At 38.4% G+C, this 18,915-nt stretch overlaps 1 protein-coding gene across 1 annotated transcript; it reads right to left on the minus strand.

Annotated features, from left to right (window-relative positions):
- Nucleotides 1-724: 724 nt before the first annotated feature.
- On the minus strand, nucleotides 725-18,577 carry emp2 (epithelial membrane protein 2). The gene is made up of 5 exons (XM_053652165.1): nucleotides 18,374-18,577; nucleotides 3,538-3,647; nucleotides 3,152-3,251; nucleotides 1,949-2,089; nucleotides 725-1,223 (listed from the first exon to the last, which is right to left on the minus strand). The coding sequence occupies exons 2-5, from the start codon at nucleotides 3,613-3,615 to the stop codon at nucleotides 1,054-1,056; spliced, it is 489 nt and encodes a 162-aa protein (XP_053508140.1). The 5' UTR covers nucleotides 3,616-3,647; nucleotides 18,374-18,577; the 3' UTR covers nucleotides 725-1,053.
- Between the last annotated feature and the right edge of the window lie 338 nt (nucleotides 18,578-18,915).

An 18,915-nucleotide genomic window follows, 5' to 3' on the forward strand; every position in this document is an offset into this window, starting at 1 on the left:
AGAGGATGGTTTTTTTTTGCTGAGTTTATATGGAACGTCAGACCTAAAAATGATTTTTACTGAAGCTGTAAGAAATAACCTGAAAGCAAAAATGTAAAAATGAGAGAAGACTCAAATAATGACGAGGACTTAAAGTAAAATACATTTAATTAAACTTAAAAAATGCAGAAAATTAGCCCTTGGTGGGGACAGGTCACTGGAAATACAGGCAACTGGATAGATCATAACACAAAGAACAAGCAAAACAGATTAAAAAAGGAAAAGAAAGAAAGCTGCCATTATGATTTCACTCCATTAGAAATAAAAAGCCTTCAGTAAAATGGGTTCAAGCTTGATGAAATAATACTTCATTACAAAAAAAACATAAATAAACTTCTACATTATTTGAACCATTTCTGTCAAACACACAAGAATAATAATTAAAAAACCATTTTATCCTCAAACCCAAATCTTTCCCTATAAGCTTATTACACTGCCTAATGAACTATAATCCGTGCTACAATTGATATCAATGGTAAGCTAAATGCAAGTAAAATAAAACATGCAGTATAACTACAACCTTAGTTTACAAAAGAAAACAAAAAACAGAATACGAACTTTCACAAAAAAGGCGTCATGTACACATCCGGCCTTGCTTTGTTCAGCTTCAAGTATGATGTGGTCCTCGACAAACTGCCAGCACGAGTTTTATCTGACATGTTAGAAATGGTCAAGTATTGATAAAGCCTAATTCACAATGTGTAGTTTCTGAAAAAAAAAATTTAGTGGTTTTGCTATTTCTAATTTATATCTTATTAAATCGTATCTAAATTTTGCTCAAATTTCCAAAAATAAAAACCAATTTACAACAAAAAAAGGGTTAAAACTCCATACTGTAGCACAGAAAAGAAAAACTAATTAGTTTCCAGTATTTTATGCTTTAACGTTATTCTTTTTTAACGATATGTTTTGACAATGTTTTGGATGTCCACATTTAAAAAACAAAAACATATTTACACAATAAATTCTGTTGGCGAAGGTCGCAGCCGGTTGAGGTGGGCTGTTGTAAGGCGTCTACTTGCGCTTGCGCAGCACTAAATACATGAGGCCGCTGATGAACGTCATCGGGAAGGCCACCCAGGCAAGCACGAAGGAGTAGCCATAGTTCCCGTCATTTACACTCGCGCTCTGGAAACTTGTCCGCTCGGCCGTGTAGATGGATGCGGCGATCATCACACACAGTGCTGCACAGAGGGGAACATAAAATAAAAAAGTAAGTAAGTAAGTAAATAAATAAATATGTGAAAAAGTCTTTGAGTGGTTTTGCAAAGAACAATGAGTATATTTACACCACAGCACTGTTGAATTCTGGATTTGGATTGGTCGGATGGTGTTGATTTATGTTCTCTGACAGTAGCAGCAAATCATAGGTATATAATAATGCACTTATTCGAATATGTTATCGTTTCTATAGCAACAGCTTGACGTGAGGAGACGTTTATTTAACATTTATGGAAGGATTCTGCCGTAACAATCAGGAAAAACTGTAACATTACGCTTTCTGACATGTTCAGAATAGAAGCGTTTATGCTTTGTGGTTTCTTGGTAACAAACAATGTCAAGCTGTGTATTTTTGTCTTATTAACTTCAGGAGAGATAGAAGAGACAGGCTGGTGAGGGAGCGACTGTTTATAGGTGCTATAACAGACATAAGAACAGGACCAAGCTTGTTTCACAGACGCTCCACAACAATAAATGTAATTATAAATGGATAAAATCATTAATCATCATTTAATATATTAAAAATGTAATGTCTGATTGCTGTGGTATATAAAATACTCTGAGACATACAGTAGGTGGTGTATAGAAAAATAATCAACTTCATGGTGGTAGCTATAATACACTTTACACCATCGCTCAGCATTTTACTATAAGAACAAAAATAACCGGTGTTGTCCATGTAACTCACAAGACAAGAGCTGAACGATGGCCGTGAAGACAAATCTCTCGCCCTGCTTCAAACGGAAAAGCTGAAGGACGAAGACGAAGAAGTCCACACAGCACAGGATCGTGGCTAGAATCATGGCAGCCTGCACGGTCTGAAGATAACCTGGTCAGAAAAGGAAGAAAGAAAGGGTCAGGTTCTTCTACAGGATTTACAGCTGCAATGAGTGTGACTGGAATCTATTTATGTTTTTGAAAACGGATCTAAATTCATTTAATCTGCGATTCCTTTCCTCTGCGACCCTGTTTGCCAAATGTATTGCACAACATCCCAACAAGTACTATAAACAAAGCATTATTAAATATGGCTCCTCACAGCTACTTCCATCAAAGACCACCAGTAACTTTGAGGTAATAATCGATGGCCAACCTGCTTTTACAGACCACTTTGTGGTGGTGTCCGTATCCTGCAGGTTTGACCTGTATAGTATCTAGAAGATTAGACTGTACCTGTCAGATTTATGCAATACTACAACTTGTCCTGGGATTTCTCACCTTGCGAATAGACTCCCACAGTTCTCTGAAGTCAGAGAGTCTTTATTAAACCATCGAGGATGACTCAAGCATGGAAAACCATCTGGTCGTCAATCAACCAAATCATGTGCACTTCACATTCTTCTTCTTTCCCAATAGGAAACTATGTCCACCTACATGGAGTTATTTGTCAGGACCTACGTTTCACCACAATCACCATGGTTTTTGAATGAAAGGCATCTGGTGATACCACCACTGTGTAGCACAAGGTCTAAATCCAGACCTTCAACTCAACCTTTCAAAGAAGGCTAATCATCTGTTATTCCAGCTTGGCTTATTCAAGTTTGGCTCTGTATTGCTACTACCATCATGGTCCACCAGGACCCATGGGGTAATGATCACTGGCCAACCTGCCAATCTCTGTTTCAGTATCAGTTCTGTTAACTTGATCCCTCAACCACTCAAAGGGGTCAACTAACGCACATCACTTGGATAATAAAGTATCAAAATGGGCCTTAAGATGCGGACGAGGGTTATGTCAAGGGTAAATGGTGATGGCAATTTGACAAACCTATTAAGTATAATGCTTAAAGGGTATACAGATGATGTAACTTGACTGATTTGTGACAATATTGAACCTGGTAATCATTTTGTGTAGAAATTAAAGATGTTAAATCTGATTCTAACAACTTACCTGCCTCACTGGATGCACTTTTTGGAATCTCTTTACAAGTGACGTTGCATATGTACCAAAGATCTGTGTAGAAGTCCCCGTTTGTTGTAAACCACCAAGCCTGTGAGTGGCAGAATCATCAAAAATGGCAGTAAATTATAGGGTTTGTTTCACTATGAGAAGAAGAAATTGAATGAATCATCCATTCCTGAAAAATGCCCTCTCCTTCACCGTTTACTTTTAACTTTTAACATTTTATCCAGCATCCGTTATGGCCTGTTCTTCAGTCTCAGATCCAATTGCATTTAACTTATGTCCTGAAAAAGTTCTTGAACTGAGAATTGGATGGGGATGAAACCACAGGAGGGTAGAAAGGATTCGGCTCCTTACAATGATCAGATACTCACATTGTGGATAGTTGATATGAAAAGCAGTATTGCCGAAATAATGTGGAAGAGGATGATGAAAGCCAAAATCACCAACATGGCTGACACTGGAGCAGGAGGATGAGACTAACCTGAGGGAAACAAGAACATTCCCATTAAGATGAGATCCTACACATGGACTGCACATGAAAGAACAGGTCTATTATTGTTAAGCATTCTGGCTTGTCCCCTTTGGTCAACATGTTAGTTGGTAAACATCTCAACCTGTATGAAGACTCAACCTTTCAAAGCAAGTCCTGTAATGTAACGAACTACCTCAGTCTCCTGATCTTGCAGATCTGAGCTGTATAATATTGACTCGACTCAACTCTCTGAACCCAGCTTTCAATATTAACCCATGTGGCAAGTATAGCAGCCTGTCTAGTCATGTGCACCTTACATTCCCTAGTCAGCACACTCCACTGGCTTACTGTAGCTTCTTGCATCAAGTTCAAATCCTTAATGCTCATCTATAGGAAAGGAACCACATCTACACGGTGTGTCACTTGTCAGGACCTACCGTAGTTGCTGCAGTCTACCCTTGACTACCCTGTCAGGACCTACCCTAGTGGCTGTGGCCACCACTGTGTAGCACTGGGTCTAGAGTCAGATGGTCTGATGGAAACTTCTGCAGTAATTGTATTGCTGTTAGCTCCTCACATAAATGTCACTGTAGATACAATTGCCAATGGATAAATCAACATATATGCCTGGACTAGATGCTTTAACATTCTAATCCAGAACCAAAACCAGCATTTGTTGGGCATTTTTTTTTTCACTGCATGTTTAAAAGAGAAACTGGCTCAAACAGAATCAGCAGACCTTGGTGGTCCAGTTCATTTGCACCACTTTAGTTCTGGCTTGTGTTAATCATCAGCTGGTTCCAAAAACAGTACAACTAGAACCTTTGATACTGGACTGTTGGCCAAAAGCAGACTTCCTGTTTTCTGTTGCAAAAACTACAATGCAGTGGAAAAGTTCTTGGAATTTTAGCATTATTAAATTAGTTCAGAGTTTGACTGACAGCTTTGTGTCTAGTCCATGAAGCAGTCCTGAGTATATTGCACCTGTTTCTGGTGTGAAACATGTCTCTGTTGTCGCTCTGCCTGTACTGTATTTTGCCTCACATACAAGTTGTTTTCGCTTTTGTTTAACTTGCTTTAAAAAAATAAAATAAATAATAATAATAAAAAAAGCACCTGTCAAACAAAGAGACTAAAAATGGAAATTCACAGTTTAGAGTTTCACTTCCTCATTCACACCTGCTGCAGCTCGTTAATTAGCTGGTGACTCAGGTGTGTCGGAGCAGAAGAAAACGCCAAGCCCCGTGGCAATCTGACACGCCCTCCCTCTTGATTATTTTATACTAGAGCCACATAAGCCGGATACAGACCTTTCGACCTTTTAATTGCCTACATATGGAACAAAGAAAACTTTTTGCTCCTCAAGGGACAAAAAACAAACAAACAGTCAAATAGGCAGTTTCGGCTCCAGAATGTTTTAATTATCAGCGTCATCTTATAGTGTGCAATAAAGAAAGCTCCCCGAGATCTCATTATGATGAGAGCTGTGCGACAACCAAATAAACAAAAACGAGAGGAATGATTGAGCATATTGACTAACACATGAAGCCATTCTGATCATAAGCTGTGCCTCAGAATATTTCAAGAATTTCCCAAACTTCACCATGTTTAGCCCGAGAGCACATTGTTCTGCCATAAAGTTGATGAGGTCATGCTGTGGCAGTGTTCACGCTGAGCTCACGTCTGAGCCTACATTCAGAGTTGGATTTGGCTACGAGTGCTGTAAAGCCTTGAGACCCAAACTTCAGCGGGGCCTCATGGGCTTCCACTGACTAAATACATAAACCTCGGTGACCTTAAAGTTCACATCCGGTAAATAATAACATTTCAAATCCAGTCCATGAGCCAAGATGGGTTTGGTGTCTGAGGTTTCCTTCTTCAGGTTCTGCGAGGCTAATGAGTATAAGGAAACTCCGTGTCTAAATCGTCCCACAGTGGTGTCTTCTCAATCAGCTTTGGACAGAGGCACATCGTTCACCATTTTGAACCCAAACCACTCCAGTAGTAAGCGTGGCCAAAGGTTTAAAACTAGTGTCGAGATTTTCAGCAACATTGTAGCATCTCAATCCTAGAGCATATGGTTATGCATAGACAAACTGGTAGCTAAAAACAGCCACAGAACAATCCCAAACTGCAGCTTTGTTCTGTCTTTCTCTTCTTTATAACCTTTCTGAGAATGTAGAGGAACAACACTGTCTCACATTTGAGCTTTAAGTATTTGCACAAAGTTTCAAGTAGCCCAGATAACAGTCAGGAAAGGCTCCACGATCATAACTATGTTCATGTGAAATCCAACAAGTGTTGGCATTCGTCATGTTTATTAGAATTCCTATAAATTTAGCTCAAGCCCGGATTGGGAAAGTCGAGTAAAAACCTCAGCACTCATTGTACGTGAGAAAGAATGAACCAAAAATATGTATCTGACACTGATCAAATAAAAATAGTGCAGATTAGACCTCCACCCAGCAGGAGTTCGAGCTCACAGGACAAATTCCTCTCTCTTCCTCTACAAGGAGGTTGAATAAATGGTGCCAGTGGAACTGGGGCCGACTGTTACAGTATTTATACTTAGCGTTTAAGACTGCCTTAGTACTAGAAATTCCTCAGCCAAAACCACATTCATAATTAAAACCTCAAGCTAGGATTTCGAAGATTTCTCTTCTGAGATATTTATGTCTCTAAAAGTCATAAACGTTGGGAGAGTCTCTAACGAAGGACCTTTTGTAAACCTCTCTGTAACGAACTATTCTTTAAAATACCACAGTGTGGTTGAATTCAGTGTGATTATTATATAACAGCACAGCTCTGACAGTAGCTCCAGATGTAAGGCATATCTTAATGAGCTTGTTCTAATGGGTTAGGTTTTTTTTTTTTCTAGAAAAGCATGCTGTTTTTTAACAAGGAAAAATGTATGTAATCATTGATATGGTGGCATTTTCTGTAAGAAGACATTCATTACACACTTATGGAAGGAGTCTCCAGTGTCAGCGCATTGTAACAGTCAGAGGTAAAGCTGGAAGTTTTACGACATCTTCAGGACAGAGGAGTTTATACTTTGCTGTTTCTCTGTAACAAACAACGCCAAGCTGCGTTTTTGGTTTTAAGTGAGAGAACGCAGAGGCTGGAGAGGGAACTACGGTTTATAGCTGCTATAATGCAAGTGAGAACAGGAACCATCTTGTCTCTTACCTGTAACTATAATCAGTAAGGAAGCAGAACATTTTGTATATTAATTGATACAAAAATGTCAATTGTTGACGAGTTTCTGTGATTTAAGCGGAATAACGCACTTTAGGCCATGCTGTTGTATGAAAATGATCGTCTTCAGAATGGTAACGGCCTTTTTTACTTTTTTTCAGATTATTTTGCTGTTATATTTGCTTGTATTTCCTCATTTGTAAGTCGCTTTGGATAAAAGCATCTGCTAAATGAATAAATGTAAATGTATTTTCATATAACAGCTGGCTTGAAGTGTGTTATTGCTTACACAAAAACACTTAAACACTTAAAGTGAGAAATTTACAATAAATGGCTCAGCAGGATATACAGAACATCCACGACTGCCTACCAGGTCATTCTCACACATAGACTCTGCTTTTTCTGCTGCCTTTTAAGAGTAATCTAATTCCCCACAAGAACATTTTTATAGCATGGCAGCAGCTGCGGCACTCGTCTTTTATGTCTAGTTGTCAGTTTACAGGAATCCAGAAACTTTTTTTGTGGTCTAAAAGCAGTTAAATTGGCCAACCAGAGTAATACAGAAGTGTGTACACATCTTACAAATGCATTCTGCTTTCACTTTACTTAAAAAAAAAAAGAGAGAGAGAGAGAGAGAGGTTCTCCCAGACACAATGGGGTTTTTTTAGCTGTGAATTTTAGGCGCAAACCAGGAACTAATGAATCCTAATTTATTTTACAAGATGCAATATAAAGACTTGTGCAATCCCAAATCAGGCAGAGATTCAGGATCAGTGAGCTCAATTCAATTTATTTATATAGCACATTTAAAAACAACAGAGTTGAACAAAGTGCTTCACAACCATAAAATCAAAGAACAGTAAAATGACACACCAGCACACACATCGACAGCAATACAAACTCCAACAAAAACTGCATATACAAAGTAGAAGTGATTAATAGTCATTAATTTACATTAAAGTGATTAATATCAGAACACAAATCTCAAGTACTCAGAGTTCCCACAATTTAATGCTGAGACTTCAAAATCTCCACTGATGGGCCCAAGCGAATATAAAGGGGGATATTTTTCCATAATTTGGGAGCAAGTACAGAGAATGCCCGATCACCCTTTGACTTTTGCTTAGACCGAGGGGCAGCCAACTACATTTGATCTGTCGACCTCATAGGCCTTGATGAACTATAAAGTCTTAGGAGATCTGTGATACATTGTGGAGCTTTAAAAACAAGTACATTCTTAAAAATCAATCCTGAACTGATTCAAACAGGTCTTTCAAAAGTCGAGTAAGAATAGGATCTGAAGGAGTAGATGTCGGTTTCATATTTGTTGATTGTGTGTGCTAAAGTTGAAAGAGAGACAGATTCAAAACAGAACTTGAAACAGAAATCAGCAAATCAATATTAGAGGGTTTAATATGTGATCTGATCATATCAATCTTATTTACAAAAAAGTTGTAAAAATCTTCACAGGTATTAGAGGTTAAATCTATTGAAGGTGAAGTAGCCGGGTTTAGCGCCTTGTTTGCGGTACTACACACAACTTTTGGACAATGTACATATCTATTAATTAAATCTGAAAAACATTTTGTTCTTGCAGCTTTGACCACATGCTGATATTTACTGAGTGAATCTTTTAACATTTCATAGGAAATCTGCAGCTTGTCTCTCTTCCACCTACTTTTCTTTTTCTTAACTCTTCTAACAACCAGACAAAGAAAAATGTCCTACTGACTTTTGTAAAAGAAAACGTTTTGATACATTTGTTTAAACGTACCTCCGTTTAACATTAACGTCATTCAGTCTGTACAACTTAAACGCTGGCAGTTTGTTAGTTAAATTATATATCGTGATATACACCATGTATCGTACATATATCTTGATATAATATTGTGATATTATTGTCATATTGCCCAGCCCTACCAGGACAGAATTCTCTCTGGGTCTGGACTTATAATTATGGAGCAAGGGATTACCACAGGCATTAAAACTCTGTTCTTCTGGTATGTTCTGGTATGCACCGAATTCTGATGAAGGAAATGAAGAACCTGGTAATTAGCGGACCTTCAATCGAGAGGACGATAAGAATGAGCTATAAAGATCTGCAGTCTGAGGTATTCTTTAAATCTGAGCCTTATTCTTCAGCACTGAGAACTCCATCAGCTACGAGTCTTGACAAACGTGCACCAGTGTGTGGAGTATGACACCAAACACCTCCTCCCCCCGAGCTGGACGGAGTGTTTTTTTAGCCATCTACATTTTTGGGGGGGATGAACATACAGTGGGAGGTTGGGTACGGACTTGTTATGCACATGGTCTAAATTTATGCAGCTACTGCCTTCTGTGGATTCACTCAAGAGATGTAGGACAGCTTGAGGGGAGGAGCCGGGGAAAATGGAGGGAACGAAATGCAAACAAAGGGGTGGAGGGAAGAAATAAAAAACAAACCAACCAAAATGCAATCATATATTTTTTTTAATATAAGGAACTTTTATGTACTAAAATGAAACATCTACATGAGATACAAAAAGGGTGTTTAGAGTTGAGTGAAAAAGTCTGCACACACCTTAAAATGAATTTTCCCCTCATGTCTCTCTCCCTTCTCTGAACGCTCAGGTCTTTACCTATCCCCCCCCCCCCCCCAATATCTCGAGGCTAACTGCAAATCTAAAAAAATATTGTTTATTTTCTTGTAATTCTATTGTAGATAAATTTTAAAGTCTAGTCCACCATGTAACCACTCATCCATACTCATCTGTGTGTTTTGACTCAGTTGCAAAATGAATAATTACTTTTAATGAATCAAAATCTTTTCAAAAAGAATTTTTTATTAGTGATCCGAACTACACATTAAGGCTGCACCAATGGATATTGGCCTGAAGCACCAGATTGAGGTCAGGTTGGATTTTTTCCATTTGATGCAACGATTATTAATTCTTGAGCATAATCTTAAACTCGTCATTGGTGGAAAGAAAATAATGAGAAAATGGTGCAACCTTACAGCAACACCTTATCGCTATTACTAAAGTGAAAAATATTTAGTATGAGATCAGAGGACCCTGATATCAGAAGATGATAACCTGGATGTAGCAGCTTTTTTAACCTTTTTATAGTGCCATGCAATATAAAACCAAGCCAGGACCACTCGGAGAGATCCCAACAACAGTTCGAATTGGCCATTAGCTGAAATAACAACGTAAAACAGCTAGGATTGTGATAATTGACATTTGGACAACACCCTACAGAGTTAAAACAAACGAACCAGTGTTGGTTTCTTCCTTACATTGCCAAATTCTCCACGGGTGGCAATGAGATCAACTTTCAGAAGGAAATTCCTGATATTAAAACTCTCACAGAAGTAAAACAGCATCTCAAGCTTTCTCATAGTTAAGCTTAGCAATGGACAATCATCTAGCAAAGGCAGTGCAGAAACAACAGTGCTATTGTGGCGCTTTAAAGAGCATGAACGAGTCTGTGATGATGTGATGCTCAGCGTTTAAGGTCCTGTTCAAGTCATGAGAAGGTTGTGAGGTTGAATCCCAAGACGGCTAAAGCGCTAGTGTTGAGCTCTCGAGAAACTTAACTCTAGTTTACTTGCTTTTTAAGCTCAAATTGAATACTGGCTCATAAGGAAGGAAGGAAGGGAAAAAGAAAGAAGGAATAGAAGAAGATGAAAGATTCAAGAAAGAACGAAAGGAGGGAAAGAGAAACTGACTTGATGAAATAAAGAGGAATATTATGTTTAAAAGGACAGAAAGAAACATTGGGAGGAATAAAGAAAGAGGATGGTGAAGAAGATGAAAAGGGAAATAATACAAGAACAATAAGAAGGACTGAAAGAGCGGCAGAGAGAAAAACGGAGGGGGAAAAAATGAGGAATTTTAAATGCAGTCTGTATGTAAGCGGTTTGGCTTGAATTAATTTTTGAAAAAGGACCAATTTACACAAATACATACAGTATCTTTAAATAATGGATGTTGGAAATATTTCAGATGAACGTACACCTATATGACGTCTATACATTCAAATTCATCACTCAGTTATTGTAAACATCTGCATCACAGCTGCTGCACTTGGAATTCAAAAGAGAAAAATCAACGTAAATAAACGGAAGAAATTCCTCTAATGCAAGGCTGTGTGCACTGGGATGAAACACCAAAACCTACAAGTTTATCTTGGAAAAGTTCCTGGGATTAGTCTACAGCTTTTCAGGATTACAGAATCCATAGTCCCGTCTTTCTTCAAAGCAAAATGTGTAAATACGCTGGAGACGAATCCAGCTGCTAATCTGCCCAAGTCTTTCCCCTCATCCTGCTCAGTGGAAAACGCTGACTCGGCTTTCGAACATTTCAACTGAGCGTTTTTTTTTTTCATATAACACAAAAGCCACATAAGTCTGCATCCAAGCTTCCAGGTTGGCCGATGCAGTCATGGAAGAAATGTCGGAGATCCCTGTGTGGCTCAGAAGACGTTTAAGATGTTCTGTGGTATTAAGGGAAATAATTATGAAATGAATAATTGGTACATATGATAAAACTATGTGGGAATGTGATCATCTCAGATCATGTAATGGTGCTGATAATGTGTGCTGGTTAAGTTAGGAATAAACCATTGTGTGTCATGCTCTTAAAGGAAAATAATCAGTGACAGGTGGTGTGATGTGTGAAGTGGAGTTACTGTTACCACACTGAAGTTTTAAGTGTTTTATTCATCTTGTTCCACAGGAATTTGACAGCAATTCAAATGTTTTCGCCTAAAGTATGACATGTTTTTGTCCGTTTATAGTTACATTTAATGCCCTTGAAACAGGTTAGTTCCTGTTCTCACTTACATTATAGCAGCTATAAACAGTCGTTCCCTCACCAGCCTCTCTCTCTCTCTCTTATACACACATATACATATATATATATATATATATACATATACATATATATATACATATACATATATATATATATATATATATACATATATATATATATATATATATATATATATATATATATATATATATATATATATATATATATATATATATATATATACACATACATACATACATACATACATACACACACACACACATATACATATATATACATATACATAAAATACGAATCTTGTCGTATAAACTCCTCTGTCTGGAAGATTTCCTTCTTTCCTGTTACAAATTGCTGACACTGGAGACTCCTTCTAAATCCTAAGTGGTTTCTGAATCTAGGGTTTGTCTGAAAGTTTGATGTTTGATAGCAAGACATCTCAAAAAGTCCTGTAAAGGACCACATGACCTTTTTAGGACAGTAACTCAGACAACCCAGACGTGTTGGAGTGGGAAGAAAAAGGGAAGAAGGAAAAAGAGTTTCCCTACTGAGGGAATCCGTGCAATAAATGTTTTAGCGCTCAGCTCTACAGCAGCTGTGGTCTTGACGTTCAGCTCTTAGGTATTCAGCGTCAGCGGGTTTATTCCGCAGTTTCCAACTCGTAGGAAGGAAGGAAAAATACGAGACGCGAGTCGTTTCACGAGCTGCAGTGAATGAAGGTGCAGAGTTCTTCTCCTGGAAAGAACGAAGAACGGCGTTGAAACAAGAAGCTCTTTTTTGCAGCACAGAAATCTTGCAGGAAGAGAAAGCAAGGCCGCGAGGACTGATGGAATAAAGATCAAAGCTTAATTTATTCCAAGTCATAAATTAAGTCTGGCTTTAATAAAGCTACAGATGTCAAAATGCACCTTTTATTTCATGTCCCATACTTATGAAGACATCTTCCACTCCTTGTGCAACTGTATGGCAGCAGCTCAAATTACTGTTGTTGAAAAGCAGGACTTTCTGGAACCTTCTGTGCTCCAGCATACTCACATTTGCCTGTAATCACAGTCTTACCTTCCCGAGGGCTAAAGAAACTCAACTTTGGAGGACAATTACCTTCCCCAATTACCTTTCTGTTTACCAAAGTTCTGTCCCAAAGCACAGTTCAGCACAAAGCGCCTTTTCACAGGCCCTGAGCGACGCCTGCAGATGTTTACAAGCCTCACTTTTTATGGCTCAAAACCTCAACCACTGTTGATTAGTGAATCTGTAAAAGCAGAGACTCAGCTCGGCCTCTGACCTCTTTAATTGTCTCTTCCTCGTGGTTCCTTGGGGTGTCGTATTGAGTGCAGCGATGAGGCCTATTTCTGGAGAAAACACAAAAGCCAGAGTTGGCAGGCAGCCAGTGTTGAGGTTTTAATGCACAGACACAAAGCGAGTTCTGCTTCAGGGCTCGTAACTCCGTCGTAACCTCAGCCCCACCCACCGAAGACCTGGAACTAGTGCGGAATTAACACAAAGGAGAAATCATCTTGAGAAACACGAGGAGAGATAATGTCCACAGTCAGAATAACAGTGTAAAGTTTTTAAGATGTTCCGTCACTCATCTACTCAAGACCCTCTCATCTGACTGTCCAAACAACATGACGCTATCATGGGAGGTTAAGTCGCTGTTAACCCTTAAGGGCAAAGGCCCTTAACCCTCGACTTATCAATTCTATCCCTGGTTAAAAAAAAATAAAAATTTACATCCAGTCAGCTATCATCAGGTTCCAACGATTAACAATGGAGACCATCAGTGTAACAGAAGTGCCAGGGATTCTCACAATACTCTTAAAAAGGTACAGTACAATGTAATTTACTGTCATCATATAGATGGATTGTTCTAGCTTTCCCACTAAATTGGGGTAGTTCCGAAATTGGTCAAGGTCAAATATGGAGTAGTTAAAAAATTTAGTTAGTTGGAAAATCTAGGCTGTTGGAAAATTTGGCTAGTTGGAAAAAAAAAATTGGCTACCTTGAAACTTGGTCTGGTTGGAAAACTGGGCCAGTTGGAAAATCTAGTTGGTTGGAAATTTGGCTAGTTTGAAACATGGATAATTGGACTAGGGTGAAATTGGTCTGGTTGGACTGAACTGAACTAGTTTAAAAATTGTTGGAAAGTTTGGATCATTCAAAATTGGTCTAGTTCAAAAACAGAGTTGAATGATTAAGTAATGACGTGGGTTGTTGGGCTGCTTTTAGGAAATTTTGTTTCTCAAAACATGTTGAGTGTGTGCCTGGAATAGCTAACTGCTGATAAATGTCTGCCTATATTATTTTTAATTCATTTATTTATTCATTTGTAGCTTCCTTTTTTCTAACATTTGCCATTGTATACACTTCATATTTTGTTCAGCTTCCTTTGGAATTGTTTTAAGATTTTGGACCTGGTGGACCTGACTGCCTCTACGTAGTTAGAAGTGGTTTCAGATCAAACTTTCTGCCAAAACAAATAAATCTGAAGCTTTATGATTTGTGTCGTTGTATTTCAGTGCTGTACCTCCACTACAGAGTTAAAAGTCTGGATTTGGGCTCTGGACACATTGTTTTCCGTTTCATTTTGCACAATATCCACTTTGAGTCTCACTGTGCAACATTCCAGACTTGGACAGCCCAAAGGAGCGAGGAACTTTGATTCACACGCTTTTTGGATCCTCTCCAGAAACTTTGATCTTCAGATGGAGAGAGAGAGAGAGAGATAGACAGAAGCCTTGTCTGAGCCTCCTGTTGCTTCACACGGACTGCACTCAGGGATTCCATTTGGCTTTTCCATCTGTGGCATATTATGCTAACGTGCGAGGAAGTGGGGGCGTTTCGAATTTGAGAATTTTGCAACTAATGCGTGGGATCAGGGGGATGAAACAACAGCCTAAGATCTCTGATCTGAGCAACGGCTCCCTGTGCCACTTGTGTGTTTAGTCTCTTCATGCGAATAACAGATTGTGACTCGGCATGCCAAGCGCTCGTGTTTAAAACGCCACTTATTTTTGTCATGTGAGCGTAAATATAATACTCTGAACGCAGAGTCCCCTCATTTATAAACAAAACTGCTCCAACATGCCAGGCGCATCTCATTTTCCTTGTGTGTGTGGGTGTGTGTGTGAGAGAGAGCAAAATCCCTCAATCCTGCTTAAGTGGACGTCTGTTTTTACGTCTGGTAGACCCCCACCCTTTTGAGGGACGTTTCCGTTTCTTCCCGCCTGTGAGTCTTAGCCAGGAACAGGGAACATCATTGTAGCCAGAAGCTTCAGGAATTTTGACTGCTGGTCAATTTTTTTTTTTTTGTAATTCATGACATATGAAACCACACCCAAGCAATTTATTGTCACTCTCTAAAAGCAGACTCCACACCCAACATCAAAAAGTGTTAAAAGATGAAAATATTTTCATATTGAAAAGCCATTTTGGATATTATTCTCAGTTTGGAAAAGCTTTCCCAGACACAGAAAAATAAAATGACATCATGCCTTCGATTCATAAATTATTTTTCCTTTTTATCAGAGAAGTGGCAGAAGCAGACCGTAATGTCGCCCTCGTTTTTTCCACCGCGCTCTTCCTTCTTCCTGGCACTGCGACGCTAATCACACATTCTGCAACTGTGACGGTCACTTTGCAATGCAAATGCTTCCGCAGATCCGAGCAGGAGACTGATGGATCATCACATTTCCGTGTCTCTGAAGCGAAAAGCGTTGACATGGAATTCAAAGCGTTGCAGGAAAAAAAAAAAAAAAAGTGCATTTTCAGCACCGGCATGACAGAGTCCTCAGAAACGCCGGAAAGCTTAGGCCTCATCTTCTCTAAGATCAATCACGTGAGAGCTCCAACTCCGGCCAATATCAACCTCTGATTCCCAGAGAAGATCTCATCGAGGAAGAATAAACGATAAACTTGCTCAAGTTCAGAAGCGTTAATTCGTTCCCCTCAGCTTTCCAAAATAAATTCTGAACGTTTCTCACGGCTAATCAAAGATGTCAACACGTCTAAAGCTCAGCCGGTAATGTCAAACCTTTAATAGGGTTATTTTGTGCAGGGATCTCACTGAAACAATGCTCAGAGAGTAATTCAGAATTCTGAGTCTTGCTTAACTTCCAGAACTTCTAATTAAACAATCAGGATCAAGAAGTTTTCTCGTACAGGAAGAATTCAACACACATAATGTTGTTATTGTGGTCGTTCACTTTAAGGATTCTTCGCTCGTCCTTGTGTAGAACCCAACAGCAGAGTGTTTCCCCTACCAGAAAGTTTTCCACATAACCTTTTTAGCATGCCAAGAACCCTTAATTATCCAACAAACCCTTAAAGAACCTAACAAGAACCCTTTTGACAATCACTGATAATCAGCAGTAATTTGCAGTTTACACCACACACTTACCCAGTTAGTATACAGTACACACTGTTCATGGGAGAAAAAAAGGGTTCTCCAGGGGTTCTTTAAGGGTCTGTTGGCTAGTTAAGGGTTATATGCTTCCAAAAAATTCTTCCCTTTCTGAAAGGAACAACTGAAGAACACTTAATGGTCTAACTTTTTTTTAAGAGTGTACATTAATTTGCAAGCATCATGGAATGATTCAACTTCCTTATGTTTTTTTGTTTTTGTTTTTATGTATTTAAAAGGTTGTTGGTAATTAAGGTAGTAATGTATCAATATAATGCTAATATAATGAAATCTATGCATCAATGTGTATTATTATTAACATTAGAATATTATAATTATTCACATTTAATAAAGTATTAAATTATATTAATAATTTGTTTTTAAATTAAGATTAAATTGTAATATTTGATTATATGAATCGATTATGACATAAGTATTATTTACATTATAAATATTATTATGATTACTATTATAATGGAAATGTGTTGAAATATATTTACTCTATACGTCACATTAGTGCCAAAGCTCACCTCTGATAGCTTGTGAAAGACTTCTTGGCAACCAATCAGTGGACTTGCATGATTATTTATCAAAATCAGTCAATCACGTGGTGGTCATTATAGCGGACGCCGAGCCTGAACGGGTTAAGTACGCTACGGTAACCATGGCAACGTGTTTATCATGTCCAGTTCTAAAAATGTCAGTGTGCTACACGTCCAGCGGTGTCAGGAAACAGCTTTGTGAGTGGATTAGTGGAACAGATGCTTTGAATAATAAAGAAAGATGCAGTGGAGCCGTGTTCCACACAGCTGGACTTAAAAATAAAATGAAAACATAAAATAATAATCAGCCACTGAGTTGATCTTGAACTTGGACACACAGACACCTTGCATCGCTACACAATAATAAACATCTCAGCTTGTTCTGTGAGTGTCTGCACTCGTCTGAAGTTCCTTTTTTTCATCCAAAATCTGGGTGGATTCATGGTGCCCAGATCGTAGTGGCACGGCTCGTTGTGTTTGTGTTGCAGTCCGGAAATCCAACCAACCCCCAACTACACACAGGCTCTCTCCATTCACCACCCAAAAAAAAATAAAACGCCTCAACACATACCACTATGGAATGTGCTGAAGGCTCACACGCCCAATTACACACGCACATAGGATGGGTTTGTGAGATCTGATGCCTAATATGCAAAAATTCTTACATGCAAATTCATGGGACAGATGTCAACCTGTCTTACTGCACCTTTGTTCAAAAGGCAACTCAAGCAGAACAAAAACTAAATGCTTATTTTGTAAAACAACTTTATAAGTCAAAAACATTTTTTTTTTTTTTTTAATCGAAGACATGGATAAGGATATGGATGTACACGCAATACATTTCACAGAAACGTCCACCTTAGTGTACCTTTCTTTAAAAAGCTGAAAGCAACTTGTGCAGGACAAAAACTAAACTGCATGTTTGTTTGGTTTGTTTTTTGTTGCAACTTTTTGTAAGTGTTTTTAACTAGGATGTGGATGCAGAAGCAATTCTGGGACCATATAGAAAGAAAAAAAAACAACTCATGGCTTCTTAACAGAAGCAACTTGTGCAGGATAAAAACTACTGTTTTTTTTTTTTTTTTTTTTGCAACTCCTTTGCAAGTAATGGGCGTGAATGCAATTTAGGGACCAAATAGCTTTAGAACATTGTTATTAGTAGTAGTAGTAGTAGCATCATCATCATCGGTCACCAGGGGGCGACATTTTGCATGTTGGACAGTTAGTATGTAAACATTTCTTTTGTAAAATTGTCAAACTTTTTTCAGGTTACAGCTTGTTTATAATATTTTTAAACCAACCATTTGCTAATTTTCCCTGCATACTTTCTATAATAATTATTTCTTTAAAAAAATAATAATAATAAAATAATAAAAAATTGGAATTCACAAATTACCCAAAATGTATTGAAGGAACGACTGAATAGTTTGTGGTTTAAACGAAATAAGAGCTCGTGCATGGAGCAGGATTAACACCTTGTTAATTAGCGCGATCTCATTTGCTTAATTAGCATAACAAGCTTTCTTTAGAAGCGCGCGAGGTGAACAACGCCCCTTTCTAGACTCGACTCAGGAGTGAGTTTGGCTAAAATGCACAACAGGACTAACAACCCAGCCAACACACACACACACAAAAGCGAAAAATGTCCTGTTTGTTTGTGGGGGGTTTTGTTGTTGTTGTTGTTGTTGTTGTTGTTGTTGTTGTTGTAAAACGCTATCAAACGTTATATACTGTATAAACAGCCGCGCTCGCGCAAACTCATTAAAACCGACTTACCGGAGTAGAAAAGTCCCAAACGAGAAAGAAGACGGCGTCCGAGAGACTTCAGGGTCCAACACCAAAAGTTTAAGAAGGGGGGAAAAGCGCAAAATAAAAAAAGAAAAGAAAGAAAACCCCGTGACGGCGCGCGCTGCAAGTCGGCTGTAGTAGTGAACGGCGGGGCGTGAAAAGCGCGCGCTCCTCCTCTCCAAAAAGAAAGGGAAAAAAGAATAGAAAAATATGGAACACACACACAGGGTGGAGCTGCAATAGAATTGTGTAGGGGAGGTATAGAAAGAGTACAGAGAGAGAGAGAATTATTTCATTTAAAAACTAATGGGTCAGATCATTTAAAGTAAAGGGACAGAACAATGGAAAAAATGAATCCAATCCTTTTCAGACAGGAAAGAGGGAAAAAAGATAAGTCTCCTTCTTAATAAAGTAAAAACTAGCACACAATTAGAAATTCAAAGTACGTCATCATATTCTTTAGGAATCAAATACAGCAGTCTATTTACACCACAAATCCTCCAGAACACCAGCAACTTCTCCACCAAAGC

Source organism: Ictalurus furcatus, chromosome 2 (genome assembly GCF_023375685.1).
Source record: "Ictalurus furcatus strain D&B chromosome 2, Billie_1.0, whole genome shotgun sequence".
In the NCBI taxonomy this organism is placed as follows: Eukaryota; Metazoa; Chordata; class Actinopteri; order Siluriformes; family Ictaluridae; genus Ictalurus; species Ictalurus furcatus.

Excerpts from the sequence above, each read along its gene's own strand:
- emp2 (XM_053652165.1), bottom strand. The coding sequence starts at position 3,615 with ATGTTGGTGATTTTGGCTTTCATCATCCTCTTCCACATTATTTCGGCA. Across the intron at positions 2,090-3,151 it reads AAGTGCATCCAGTGAGGCAG|GTTATCTTCAGACCGTGCAG; the intron begins GTAAGTTGTTAG and ends TTTTCTGACCAG. Across the intron at positions 1,224-1,948 it reads CATCGTTCAGCTCTTGTCTT|CACTGTGTGTGATGATCGCC; the intron begins GTGAGTTACATG and ends CCCTCTGTGCAG.